General features: G+C 41.5%; 1 protein-coding gene across 3 annotated transcripts in view; it reads left to right on the plus strand.

Annotated features, from left to right (window-relative positions):
- The window catches only part of dnase1l4.1 (deoxyribonuclease 1 like 4, tandem duplicate 1), a 35,384-nt gene that overhangs the window by 4,181 nt on the left and 16,810 nt on the right, over nt 1–14,393 (plus strand). For all 3 annotated transcript variants that reach the window (XM_043708573.1, XM_043708574.1, XM_043708572.1), the window contains 3 exons: nt 6,346–6,455; nt 7,867–7,955; nt 11,673–11,756. In XM_043708573.1, the coding sequence (XP_043564508.1) occupies nt 6,375–6,455; nt 7,867–7,955; nt 11,673–11,756 (254 nt within the window). In that variant the 5' untranslated portion in view covers nt 6,346–6,374. The remainder of the gene's footprint in view (nt 1–6,345; nt 6,456–7,866; nt 7,956–11,672; nt 11,757–14,393) is intronic.

A 14,393-nucleotide genomic window follows, 5' to 3' on the forward strand; every position in this document is an offset into this window, starting at 1 on the left:
GCAAGGGTCTGTTTTGGGACCATTGCTGTTTGTCATTTTTATAAATGACCTGGAGGAGTGGTTAGAAGGTTGGGTGAGCAAGTTTGCGGATGATACGAAAGTCGGAGGAGTGGTAGCCAGTGAGGAAGGATGTGGCAGGTTACAGCGGGATATAGATAAGCTGCAGAACTGGGCAGAAAGGTGGCAAATGGAGTTCAATGTAGCTAAGTGTGAGGTGATTCACTTTGGTAAGAGTAACAAAAAGATGGGGTACTGGGCTAATGGTCGGATACTTGGTAGTGTGGATAAGCAGAGGGATCTTGGTGTCCATGTGCACAGATCTTTGAAAGTTGCCACCCAGGTAAATAGTGCGGTGAAGAAGGCATATGGCGTACTGGCTTTTATTGGTAGAGGAATTGAGTTCCGGAGTCCTGAGGTCATTTTGCAGTTGTATGAGACTCTGGTGCGGCCGCATCTGGAGTATTGTGTGCAGTTTTGGTTGCCATACTATAGGAAGGATGTGGAGGCACTGGAACGGGTCCTGAGGGGGTTACCAGGATGTTGCCTGGTATGGTAGAAAGATCGTATGAGGAAAGGCTGAGGCACTTGGGGTTGTTTTCATTGGAAAAAAGAAGGTTTAGGGGTGACTTGATAGAGGTGTACAAGATGATTAGGGGTTTAGATAGGGTTGACCGTGAGATCCTTTTTCCAAGTATTGAGTCAGCTATTACGAGGGGGCATAGCTTTAAATTAAGGGGTGGTAGGTATAGGACAGATGTTAGGGGTAGATTCTTTACTCAGTGAGTCGTGAGTTCATGGAATGCCCTGCCAGTAGCAGTGGTGGACTCTCCCTCTTTATGGGCATTTAAGCAGGCATTGGATAGGCATATGGAGGATAGTGGGCTAGTGTAGGTTAGGTGGGCTTGGATCAGCGCAACATTGAGGGCCAAAGGGCCTGTACTGCGCTGTATTCTTCTATGTTCTATGTTCTATGTAACATTTCAGATCAAGTGTCCCTTCCCCAGATTGTTCACAAGGTCAGAATTGAGAGAAAGCTATTTTAGTAATTAGCCACTTGGTAATACAGTTCGTTCTGCTATAATGCGTGTTTTGTTAACGTGAATTTGTGTAATGCGATTGACACATTGGTGACACTGTTTCTAAAACGCAAACTTTTAAAATGTGTGTTTTCTGTAACGCCATTACATCGCCAACACTTTAAGTGCTTTTTCTAAATCCCGATTTTTCTGTAATGCAGGCTTGAACAAAATGCAACCACCACATTGTAGAGCTACTTGTTGGAACAGGCAGCCATAAATTGATAGAAAATGCTGTAACTAGGTCAAAGGCTCAGCCTCTATAGAAAGACAAAGAGTTTAGTTTGATGGTCTCTAGTTATTACCAAAAATAATGCTTTATGTCAAGAGGAGTTCAATCTCATTGAGAATGGAGATGGAGGATGGAGTTTATCTAGCTCCCTGGGCAACTCTGCTATAAGATCCAAATGAATTTTTAGCCTACCTTATTTGAAGGAATATATTCATGATTGAAGTAATCCTTGGCAGATTGTACAAGATTCTGGATTAGTGATGCTGGAAGAGCACAGCAGTTCAGGCAGCATCCGAAGAACAGTAAAATCGACATTTCGGGCAAAAGCCCTTCATCAGGAATACAGGCAGACAGCCTGAAGGGTGGAGAGATAAGTTACTTTCCAGCATCTGCAGTCATTGTTTTTACCTAGATTGTACAAGAAGCAAGCATAGGGGAAAATGATATTTTTTCAGTTCAACTACATTAACCTGTAAACATCTTTTAAAAAAGATGAAGTAAACCAGGGATCCAAGTTCAATTTTAGCCTCAGGTGATTATCTGTGTGGATTCTGCATGGATTTCCTCCGGGTGCTCCAGTTTCCTCCCACAGTCCAAAGTTGTGGGGCGTAGGTGGATTGGCCATGCTAAATTGACCACAGTGTCCAGGGATATACAGGCTAGGTGGATTAGCCAGGGAAAACACAGATTTACAGGAATAGGGTGGAGGGGTGGGTCTGGGAAGGATGTCCTTTGGAGGAGCAGTGTAGACACGAAGGGCCGAATGACTCGCTTCCACACTGTAAGGATTCTATGATTCTATAATTTAGTCAAAGCCATTTTTCCTTTAATGGTTTTGACTTTGACTAAAATCCCCTGCCTTTGCTTTTGCATTTAATTGATGTCTAACATGGTTGGAAAATATAAATTGTTAAAAATTACTGAAGCATCAATCAGTCCACTTGGAGATACAGAGGAAGCTGAAAAACATGATCAGATGTCACAAGCCATAAGGTTATAGTTCAACAAGTTCATTTGAAATCACAAGCTTTCGGAGGGCTACTTCCTTGTCAGGTGACTTCATCGCTGGAAAGAAGATGTTGGGTTCTGACAAAGACACAACTCAGCATGTTGTCCCTAGCTTCATCATTCCTGAAGAAGGGCCTGTGCCCGAAACGTCGAATCTCCTGTTCCCTGGATGCTGCCTGACCTGCTGTGCTGTTCCAGCAATAAAGTTTCAACCTAGCTTCATCTGTCCATAGATGCTGCTTGACCTGCAGAGTAGCTCCAGAATTTTCTATTTCTGATTCATAGTCCCTTTTTTTGATTTATGCAATGGCACAGTCTTACAATGCATTCAGTGTGCCATTTTTACATAAATATAGAGAATATTGGAGAAACTCATCAGGTCTGGCAGCATCTATGGAGAAAAAAGAGTTAATGTTTTGAGTCTGGTATGACTCTACTTCAGGAGTTCCTCAGTTAGGCATGGATGGTTCATCTTTTGTATAGTCATTTTCCCCAATGTTAAGTCTTATAAAATATCTCCTTACATGTCTGCCAAAACTTATCTACCCCAGTATATTTATTCTCCTGGTCTATTTTAGCAACTTTATTCTCACATATCTGTAATTTCCTTTATTCAATGTTTAAAAAGTGGTTTCAGATCAATATTTCTCAGCCCTCAATTGAAAATGAAATATAATAATATTATAGTTACACTTCTAGATTCATTCTTTATGAGGAGATCATTACTTACGCCTGCCTCATTAAACATTGCCAGATTTAAAATAACCTCTTCCTGGTTTTTTCCACACTACATTGTTCTAAAGAAATTGTCTCAAATACATATGCAAACTCATCCTCAAAATTACTTCTGCTCACTTGGTTTGCTTAAAGATTAGAATTGCCCAAAAATTATTACAGTACTTTTCTTACAAATTCTATTACTTCTCAATCAGTAACTTTTTCCAAAGTATAGCTATTGTTTTTGAATTGAAGGGGGCAGTTTCTACAAACTACTCCCATCAGTCACTTCTTTCCCTTGCTAACAAATGGCTATCATATTATACAATGTATTTCTGCTTCCATGACCAAAGCATCCATCTCATTATGCTTGATGTGTGAAGTCAGTTCAAAACTTTATTTCTGCCTAGTTACCTTTTATGCCCAAAGATGTAGGGGTACGTGTATAGAATGAGCTGCCAGAGGAAGTGGTGGAGGCTGGTACAATTGCAACATCTAAGAGGTATTTGGATGGGTATATGAATAGGAAGGGTTGGGAGGATTATCGACCGGGTGCTGGCAGGTGGGACTAAATTGTGTTGGGATATCTGGTCAGCATGGACGGGTTGGACCAAAGGGTCTGTTTCCATGCTGTACATCTCTATGACTCTATGTGCAGGCTAGGTGAATTGGCCATGGTAAATTGCCCATAGTGTTCAGGGATATGTAGGTTGGGTGCATTTGTCAGGGGAAATGTAAAGTGGTAGGTGAATGGGTCTGGGTGGGATACTTAAGAGGGTCAGTGTGGACTTAGAGTCATAGAGTCACAGAGATGTACAGCACGGAAACAGATCATTCAGTCCAACTCATCCATGCCAACCAGGTCTCCTAACCTAATCTAATCCCGATTTGGAGATGCCGGTGTTGGACTGGGTGTACAAAGTTAAAAATCACACAACACCAGGTTATAGTCCAACAGGTTTAATTGGAAGCACACTAGCTTTCGGAGCGACGCTCCTTCATCAGGTGATAGTGGAGGGCTCGATCGTAACACAGAATTCATAGCAAAAATTTACAGTGTGATGTAACTGAAATTATACATTGAAAAATTGATTGTCTGTTAAACCTTTCATCTGTTAGAATACAGTGATAGTTTCACTTCTTTCATGTGTAAGTCACAAATCCTTGTTTTTTAAAAGTTGCATTCTCAGGTTAGCTGTTAACAATGGTGATAGCTAGACAATATGTTGAAGGTGTTGGCCCCCTGTGTTCTCTGTCTATACCATGATGTTTAGATTGATCCTAATCTAAAAAGTGAGATAACAGAGTTTTACATAAATTCAAGCAGTAATCTAATCCCATTTGCCAGCACTTGTTGGGCCAAATGGCTATCTCCACACTGTAGAGATTCTATGATCTATGATCTATACTTTATTTCCAGCTCTGACCTTAATAACTGGACGCATTTTTGTTTATATGCTCTATCCCTTCCTTTCACACACTCGTTATCCTTACCCATATCACTGTGCATATTACGTTGTTCTCTCTTTTTAATCTTTGAAATGTGCCTTCCCTTGAACCTTGTCCTCTCTATTTATTTAAAGTCCTCTCCATTCCTCTAGTTTTATGACTCATAAGGATTCAGTCTCAGTGCAGTTTAAATGAAACCTTTTCTAATGGAACAGTTCCCTCAGTGCTGGTGCCGATGTCCCATTAATTGAAACCCATCTCTTCCGCATCCACTTTAAGTCATGCTGACATTTAAGTCTGTCTGATATTATTTATCCTTTGCTCATGGCTCAGATAGTAATCCAAAGACTATTACCCGTGTGCTTTTACTTGATTATAAATTTTTGAACATAGCCTCTCATGCTCCTTCAGATGAACCTCTTTCACGTTTCTATTTATGTTGTTGGCATTCTCAAAATTCCATCTTTGCCCTCTTACTTCTGTCCTTCTAGCCTGCAGAGAGATATCCTTGACTCTGGTACTGGGCAGGGACTACAAATATATAGAGCAGTAAAGCACAGGATTAGGCCCTTTGGCCCACCATGTCTCCGTCAAGCAAGATGCCATTCTCAACTAAGTCCATCTGCCTGCCCTTAGTACACATCCCTCTATTCTCCACCTGTTCATATGTTTGTTTAAATGCCTCTTAAAAGTTGCTACTGTATCTGCTTCTACCACCTCCCCTGGCACCGCATTCCAGGCACATACCGCTCTCTGTGTAAAACATTTTGCACCTCTCCTTTAAACTTTCCTCCTCTCACTTTATGTCAGTATTTGGCATTTCTATCTGGGTAACAAACTCTGACTATTCACCCTAATTTTCTCATAATTTTATGCACTTTGATCATGTCACCCCTCAGCCTCTGACACTCTAGTGAAAGCAAATCAAGTTTGTCCAACCTTTCCTTTATAGCTAATCCACTCTAATCCAAGTAACATCCTAGTAAAACTCTTTTGCACCCTCTCAATGCTTCCACATTCTTCGTATAGTGACCAGAACTGCACTCAATATGCCAAATGTGGCTGAACTAAAGTCTTGTGCAGCTGCAATATGACTTGCCAACTTTTATACTCAATGTCCCAACCAATGACGGCAAGTATGTTGTATACCTTCTTTACCACCTTATCCATTTGTGAATCAAACACTTGACTATGTAATGCATCTGGATATCAGCTATCAGTTATGTTCTCCTTTGGTCTCACTCCTGCGCTGCTTGTAATATTTCAGAATAGGTCTAGTTCCCATACGGCACTGAAACCCCTCACTCATCAAATACTGAAGTTACGTACTCTGACAAAGCTATACTCTGTCAAGCTCGACTCCATACCACTCATTTAAAAAAAAGGTCACAGATGAGTGAACATTATTTGGAGTTTTAACAGATGCTACTCAATTAATGCCTTTTCCTGGTATTCCCTTGTGTCCACTTTCCAGAGAAGTCACTGATAATGATCAGAAGCAGGAATCTCGGCTGATCTTTTTCTTGTATCACCTAGAGACAGATGTGTCTAATTATAACATTGTAGCTGAGACTAGTTACATCTGCACAGGTAACTGTTTGGATCTAAGACCTGCTTAATATGTTTGACTCCATACTTGCCACAAAATTAAGCACGAAGGGAGCTTGAATCAAATGCATGACCAACCCAGAATTAAGTAGTTGTTTCCTTTCCAAAAATGGCAAGAAAGCTAATACGTACAATCACAAAGTGTAAACTAAATTCCATTTAGAATTAAACAGTGTAATTCACTTGAATGATCAGTTTTGTGACCATGGGATGTCCATAAGTTAATATGGCTGGTGTTTTCTTTGCCTTTATTAGAATTCTGAATCGAATGTATGTGAGCCAAGATGAAGATCGCTGCATTTAACATTCAGCGGCTTGGGACAAGCAAAATCTCCAAACCCAATGTTGTGTCAACAATTGTCAATGTGAGTCTCATCATAATTTCACAGTCTCGATTGTTCAACACTCTAATACTCCAAGCTAACTAAAAATGCATTGAGGAAGCGGACCAAATCACTTCCACAACCCCAAGACCATGTACAAACCTCAACAATCTTTAAAAAAAACAACATTTTCGAGATTACTAAGTGAAAAGCGAATGCATAATTATAGTTGCCAACTGTACCTTGGGATTTCAACACCAACATGCACACGGTGGGAAATATAGGGAAAAATATGTTTGTTATGAGCAAGTAACCCAGCGGAACCAATTAACCAAGTTGGAACTGCAACCTCAGGAATGCTAATTGTGTAAAAAACTCCGAATCATGCATATTGTAAAATTGCATGTTGCAATACATTATAATAAATTGTCAGATTGTTTTATTCCATTGAAATCTCGTCCCCTTTGAGAACTGATTTTTAAGGGAGGTGACATGCCCTCTGCAATGCCTATGACAGGTCTGCTCTGCCTGTCTTTGGGAAGGTACGCTGAATTAATTTCCATCAGACTCTTACCTCAGCACCCAAAGGCCTACCTCTGATCAGCGGTGCCACCAGGGAGGCAGTGGATGCTGCTAGTGCTAAACCCTCCTGAGGTCTAGGGTTGCTGAGGAAACAGGTGAGTGAACAGCGAGAAATCCACTGTTTAATTTTCAATCTCCCTACATGGGGAGTTCTCCCACCTGTTACAGGGTGAATACTAGTGGCAATTTGGTGACCCCAGCTTTAATTGCCCTCTGTAGAACCTGAATTTGTGATGGGGCAGGAAAGCTGTCCACGAGCTTCCCTGCCATAAATATAATCAAGGCAGAGATGGGAAGGTAGCAGGACCCACTACCTTTCCACTTGACTAAATCTAGCCCTGTGATCTAACCCACCACATGAGGAAAGTGAATTCTGTGTTCTTTGTTTTACTGTCTCTGAATGTTCTTTTATGCAAGTGTCAAAGTCAGATCCACACATCTCACTCCCTTTCTTTCCTTCTCACTATATCAGATAATATGTACAGGAACTCTATATCAGTGTCTTCAAATGAGTCTATTACTGTGCACCACTCATAGGTACTTTAATATGCAGATGTGTTTGTGGCAATTTATACTGGCCCAAGCCAAACTCAAAAATATTTTCAGCTTTTCAGCTACCTATTGTAAGAGAAGGAGCGATGCTGCATTTAAAGTAATAGAGATATAGAGATTGATTGATTATTGACTAGAAATCAAAGGACCTTTAGATTTGAAATGTATTTAATCAGAAGTACCAAGATCCAGTGAATATTCCCTTCATAAGATCTTGCTTTAAATCGAGCAACTTTTCACAAGGAAAGTTCTAAAGATTTATTTCAATGTGTTAGCCTGTCCTACATGACAACATCATTTAATTGTTTCATTTGCTTAGATTTTGTTACGTTATGACATCACCCTGATCATGGAAGTCACTGACAAGTCAGAAAAAGCCACAAAAAGGCTGATGGAAGAGCTGAATAGGTAAGTGCAATCAATTAGTCAACCTGCTGATGTGTGGTAGTCTGGTGATAGTGGTGCTTGGCTAGTCACCAAGAAATCAGGAGTTCAAAGGTCATTATGCCAAGTGGTGAAATTGAACATAACATGGCTGGTAATTGCTATGAAAACATAACTGATTCATCCTGTCTTTGAGCAGAGAGGCTGTCACTTCTAACTAGTTCCATTCACATTGGACTCTAGGCCAATCTACAAGCTTCAATCTTAATTGTCTTCTGAAGCAGTCTAGCAAACTACTTAGTTGTCATGTGTGACACAGCCACTTCCTGCATAGTACGATTAGCATTGGGACGAATGGCCATTTGTTTTGCTTTTTGTGTGGCTGATTGTTGCAGAAACATTCAGCCTCCTAACCAGGAGAACCTCTTCTTCACCTCCAGATACTGTCTTGGGATTTTGCATGTTCACCTATCTCATTTAAACCTAATAACATGAAAACCTGCCAAGTTTCGGGCAACTGTCTGTGTGGAGTTTGCACGTTCTCCCCATGTCTGTGTGGGTTTCCTCTGGGTGCTCTGGTTTCCTCCCACAGTCCAAAGATGTGCAGGTTAGGTGAATTGGCCATGCTAAATTGCCCATAGTATTAGGTGGATTAGTCAGGAGTAAATGTAAGGGAAAGGGTCTGGGTGGGTTGCTCTTCGGAGGGTCAGTGTGAACTTGTTGGGCCGAAGGGCCTGTTTCCACACTGTAGGGAATCTAATCTAGTCTACTGACCGAAAGTCTTGGGTCCAGATGATATGTTCATGTCTTGACATGAGGCAGCAACTGAGTGCTGGATTGGCATGGAACAGTGTTGTCAACTGTTGCAGGTGGAGTCAAGGTGCTGGGCAAATGCCAGGGTAGGGAAAATGATATGTATTCATGATGATTCGAAAAGACTAAACTTGTAGAATTTTTAAAGAAAATTTGTTAAGGCTATTTCCTTTGACTCTATCACTTCCCATTCCCATAATATTTGCTCGTGTATCTCAATTGGTTAAGATCTTACTTCCAAGCAGCTGATTTTTGTGACAATGTGGTGCTATCTGAAGTAAAGCAAAAATGTTATTTCAATGTCTTGGTCAGTCTCTACACCTCAACCATGACCAGCAAACTAATTTATCTCCTCATTTATCTCATTGCTGCTTGTGGGGACATACCTACCAGAGGATCCCAGAATTGCTATAGCACAGAAGGAGATCATTTGGCGCATTGTATCTGTGTTGATTCACCAAAGGAGTGCCACTCCCTCACCTTCTCCCCATAGTGCTGCATATTTTTCCCTTTCAGGTTATAATGTAATTCACTCGAGTGTCACAATTAAACCTGGTTGCATCACAATGTCAGAAATGTAATTCAGATCCCAACCACTTGCTGTGTGGAAAGATGTCATCATTGCTTCATTAGGAAACTACATTAAACCTGTGACTTCTTGGTCTAGAAATGTGGATATCAAATTAGTTGAGGAATAGAAAACAGTGAGTAATGGTTGGTTGGTATTCTTCAGACTGAAAGAAGGTTTGCAGTCGAGTTTCTAGCGATTAGTGTTGTTCTTCCTGATACATGAAAATAGAGTCATAGAGATGTACAACATGGAAACAGATCCTTCGGTCCAACTCGTCCATGCCGACCAGATATCCCAACCTAATCTAGTCCCACCTGCCAGCATCCGGCCCATATCCCTCCAAACCCTTCCTATTCATATACCCATCCAGATGCCTTTTAAATGTTGCAATTGTACTAGCCTCCATCACTTCCTCTGGCAACTCATTCCATACATGTACCACCCTTTGCATGAAAAAGTTGTCCCTTAGGTCTCTTTAATATTTTTCCCCTCTCACCCTAAATCTATGCCCTCAAATTCTGGACTCCCCCAACCCAGGGAAAAGACATTGGCTATTTTTCCTGTCCATGCCCGTTATGATTTTATAAAACTCTATAAGATCACCCCCCAGCCTCCGACGTTCCAGGGAAAACATCCCCAGCCTATTCAACCTCTCCCTATAGCTCAAACCCTTCAACCCTGGCAACATCCTTGTAGATCTTTTATGAACCTATTCAAGTGTCACAACATACTTCTGATAGGATGGAGTCCAGAGTTGCACACAATATTCCAAAAGTGGCCTAACCAATGTCCTGTATAGCCGCAACATGACCTCCCATCTCCAGTACTCAGTACATTGACCAATAAAGGAAAGCATACCAAATGCTTCTTCACTATCCTATCTACCCTTGACTCTATTTTCAAGAGCTATGAACCTGGACTCCAAGGTCTCTTTATTCAGGATTTTGATGTGTAAAGGACAACTTCAAGTTTTCACATTAACAGAAGTTGGGAGAATTATAAACTGTGCAGAACTTCAAAATGGCAATGATATTGTAGTGGACAGATGGGTGGCAGACGCAGATCACTGCAGGGAAAAGATTGGCACTTAGTCAAAGTGTTGAGATGGTCAGTGTAGAGACAATAGACCAATGGCCTCATTTTGAACCAAAATAATTCTGTAATTCACAATGGTTGCTATGTGAATACAGGTGTACACAATGGAAATTCAACAAAAGCCTGTGCAACTTCCTGATTGAATTTGCATATAAAGTATTGTCAGGAAGCAGCAAATGGCAGCACAAAAAGTGTAACTTTCTAGTTGGGCTGTGAGGCAGCTGTAGGCCTCACTGTACGAATTTCCTGTTAATCTTTTCTCTGGTCCTCACCACGTTTAAACGTACGATTTAGGAGTAGGAGTAGGCCATCCAGCCTTGTTTTCACTCCACCATTTGGTAAGATCATGGATAATCTGATTGTGGCCTTCATTTTCCTGTCTACTTCAGAGACACTTTGACTTTCTTACTAACTCACTCAGCCTTAAAAGTATCCAGCGACACTGCTGCAACCTTGTTTGGGTGTGAGAATTCTGCAGACTGCTTACCCACACAGAAAATAAATGTCTCCATGGAGTAATTTTTTTACACAGACGTTGGTTTGCATGTGGTATAAACTTCCTGAGGAAGTGGCAGAGATGGGCACAGTTACAGCATTTGAAAGACACTCAGATAAGGACATGAATTGGAAAGGTATGGAGCGATATGGGCCAGGAGTACACAGGTGGAACTAGTTTAGCTTGGATTATGTTCAGCATGGACTGGTTGGACCGAAGGGTTTGTTTCCGTAATGTGATTCTAAAGAAGAAACATCCATTCCGCATATGTTTTATAAGGATCATTTCTCAATCATCTAAGCTATCATCTAAGCTATACAACCTTTCTTCATATGGCAAAGTCTACCATCCCATTTATCAGGGCGGAGAAGGTGAGCACTGCAGATGCTGGAGATCAGAGTCAAGAGTGCAGCACTGGAAAAGCACAGCAGGTCAGGCAGCACCCAAGGAGCAGGAGAATCGATGTTTCGGGCAGAAGCCCTGCATCAGGAAAGGGCTTCCTGATGAAGGGTTTATGCCTGAACTGTCGGCTGGGATGCTCAAGCTCTCTAAATTGGGACATTCTCCTTGTTGGGAATGAAAGTCCCAGTGTTAACTTATCAAGGTGACTCCGAACATATTATCTGCAGACTTTTGACTTGTGATGGAAGATCAGGAGTCTGTTCCCCAATAAAATCCAGACTTGAGAATTTCATTCTATAGGACTGAAGATAGCTGCTTGTTGATTCTCTGCACTTACCTTTCTTTTTCTTTTCCACAACTGCAGACAAGCTGTAAACCATTACTCCTTCGTAATAAGCAAACCCCTGGGACGAGCAAGTTACAAGGAGCAGTACCTATTTGTTTATCGGTGAGTAAAGAAGCAAAGATCAAAGAACACAAAAGTATGTCAAAAATGGGGATTTGACAAACTCAAGCAGAGAGTTGAATTTTTGCTTGTTTTTCCAAGGTTGAAAGTTCAGTGTCTACACATATTTCCAGTTTGCCTCAAAAGGTTGCTAATTTTTCATATTTGGATTTTTTTTAGATTAGATTAGATTACAGTGTGGAAACAGGCCCTTCGGCCCAACAAGTCCACACCGACCCGCCGAAGCGAAACCCACCCATACCCCTACATTTACCCCTTACCTAGCACTATGGGCAATTTTTTAGTATGGCCAATTCACCTGACCCTGCACATCTTTGTGATGTGGGAGGAAACCGGAGCACCCGGAGGAAACCCACGCAGACACGGGGAGAACGTGCAAACTCCACACAGTCAGTCGCCTGAGGCGGGAATTGAACCCGGGTCTCTGGCGCTGTGAGGCTGCAGTGCTTTAACCTGTTCCCTTCCAGTGGGAGTTTCACCCAATAATTGCAACGAGGGTTTTCTTAAAATGCACACCAATTTGAAAAGAATAAAAAAACCATTGGGTGGAATCTTATTATAGAGATGGGAGCCTTCTCTTTCAGCTGGATAGTCAGCAAGGGAACTCCCAGGGATCCTGGGAATCAGCAGACTGACTCCCAGGATCATAAAAGGTGAAAGTTCAAATGACTCTCTGGCAAGGTGTGTTGGGATTATAAGATTGAGGGTCGCGGAGAGAAGATTCAGGGGCTTTGGAACTAAGGGCAGGAGTTGGGTCTCAGAGGACACCCATCTCCTCTATGTCTTGCTGGCAAATGCTTTCTGGAGACTAATTCAAGCGAATGGTCAAGAATCAATAGCAAATATGAAGAGAGCTGGAAAAGCACAGCAGGTCAGGCAGCATCCGAGGAACAGGAAAATTGACGTTTTGGGCAAAAGCCCTTCATCAGGAAGGGCTTTCCTGAGCATTGGTTTTCAGGTGATATGGGGTATGGGACATGAACCAGATATGGTTTCCGGATGAAGGGCTTTTGTTCGAAACGTCAATTTTCCTGCTCCTCGGATGCTGCCTGACCTGCTGTGCTTTTCCAGCACTACTCTAATCTTGACTCTAATTTCCAGCATCTGCAGTACCCACTTTTGCCTAACAAATATGAGGAGCATATCTTGTTTCACAGTCACTTTGTTTCAGAATGCAACACATTATGTGCTATTAGAATGAAATGGGGAAGGAGCTGCTTTAACACCACTCCTCAGATGTTGGTTCATGTGTCACGATTCTCATTGCTGTCAGTAGCCGGGTCAGTGCAAAAGATCCATTCTTAAGCTGGCTATTTCTGATAGTTTTCAGGTAATAAACAGACCCTGGGGTGATGGTGGGAAGTACATTTCATTGGTGCTGTCACAAAATTGTGTCATAATATCAGCATATGAAATCCTTTCTGTCAGCTTTGCAGTAACATCTTTGACATTTACTCCCTCCATTACTGACGCACAGTGGTAGTCATGACTGCAACAACTCATCAAGGACCCCTCAGACAGCACCTTCTAAACCCTCAACTGTCACTACTTAGGACAAAAGTAATAGATATATGGGAACAACAAAACCTACATGTTCCCATTCCAGATTCACGCCATCCTGATTTCAAAATATGTCACTGTTCCTTCAGTGCTGCTGGGTCAAAGTTAGGGAACCCCCTCCCTAATGCACCTACACTACAGGACTACAGCTGTTTAAGAAGGAAGCCCACCACCACCTTCTCAAGAGCAGTTGGGAATAGGAAACAAATGCTAGTTTAGCCAGTCATGCCCACATGAATGAATTTGAAAAAAACAGCATGCAAATGGTAGTATCATGTGCATATAAACCATTTTGAAATGCACAAGCCAGCTCTTTCTGTGGGACATTAGGCTTCATAAGAATTCTAGCTGTACAAAGCAGCATGTCAATGAGGTAGTTCTCATGAGTCTGAGCTGCAATGTGTGAAGATAAAATCATATTCCTGTAATCTCATAGTAGCCTAGAAAATATAACTAATTACATTGTGACCTCACATATCTAGTACTCCAATGTCTGAAACACCAATTGTCCAGAAATATTTCGAGCATACCCAGCAATTCACAAACAACTGTTCAGGTGCTGAATCAAATTGCTGAAGCATGGACTTACTAAAGATGATGAATGTTTGATTGCTTCTTCCTGTGGTGCTTTTGAAAGTACAATTTTGGAGCAGGTATTCATTACAATGTTAAAATGCTAACAATTTCTGGTAAATATTTATAGCTGTAGTGGCATCTTCTGATTTATATGTTTGCAGTTAGGCATTCTAATGTCATTCTGGATGAGAGTGGTGCTGGAAAAGCACAGTAGTTCAGGCAGCATCCTAGGAGCAGAAAAATCGACGTTTTCCAGCACCACTCTCATCCAGAATCTGGTTTCTAGCATCTGCAGTCATTGTTTTTACCTATTCTATTGTCATTCTATGATCCAGAAACTCAGAAATGCAAGGAAAAAAAATACTTGCTCCCAAGCATTCCAGAAAGAAGAGGTTGCAATGTTTTATTAAAAGATTAGATTCTCTACAGTGTGGGAACAGGCCCTTTGGCCCAACAAGTCCACACCAACTCTCTGAAGAGTAA

The sequence above is a fragment of the Chiloscyllium plagiosum genome, chromosome 18, assembly GCF_004010195.1.
Source record: "Chiloscyllium plagiosum isolate BGI_BamShark_2017 chromosome 18, ASM401019v2, whole genome shotgun sequence".
Classification (NCBI taxonomy): Eukaryota; Metazoa; Chordata; class Chondrichthyes; order Orectolobiformes; family Hemiscylliidae; genus Chiloscyllium; species Chiloscyllium plagiosum.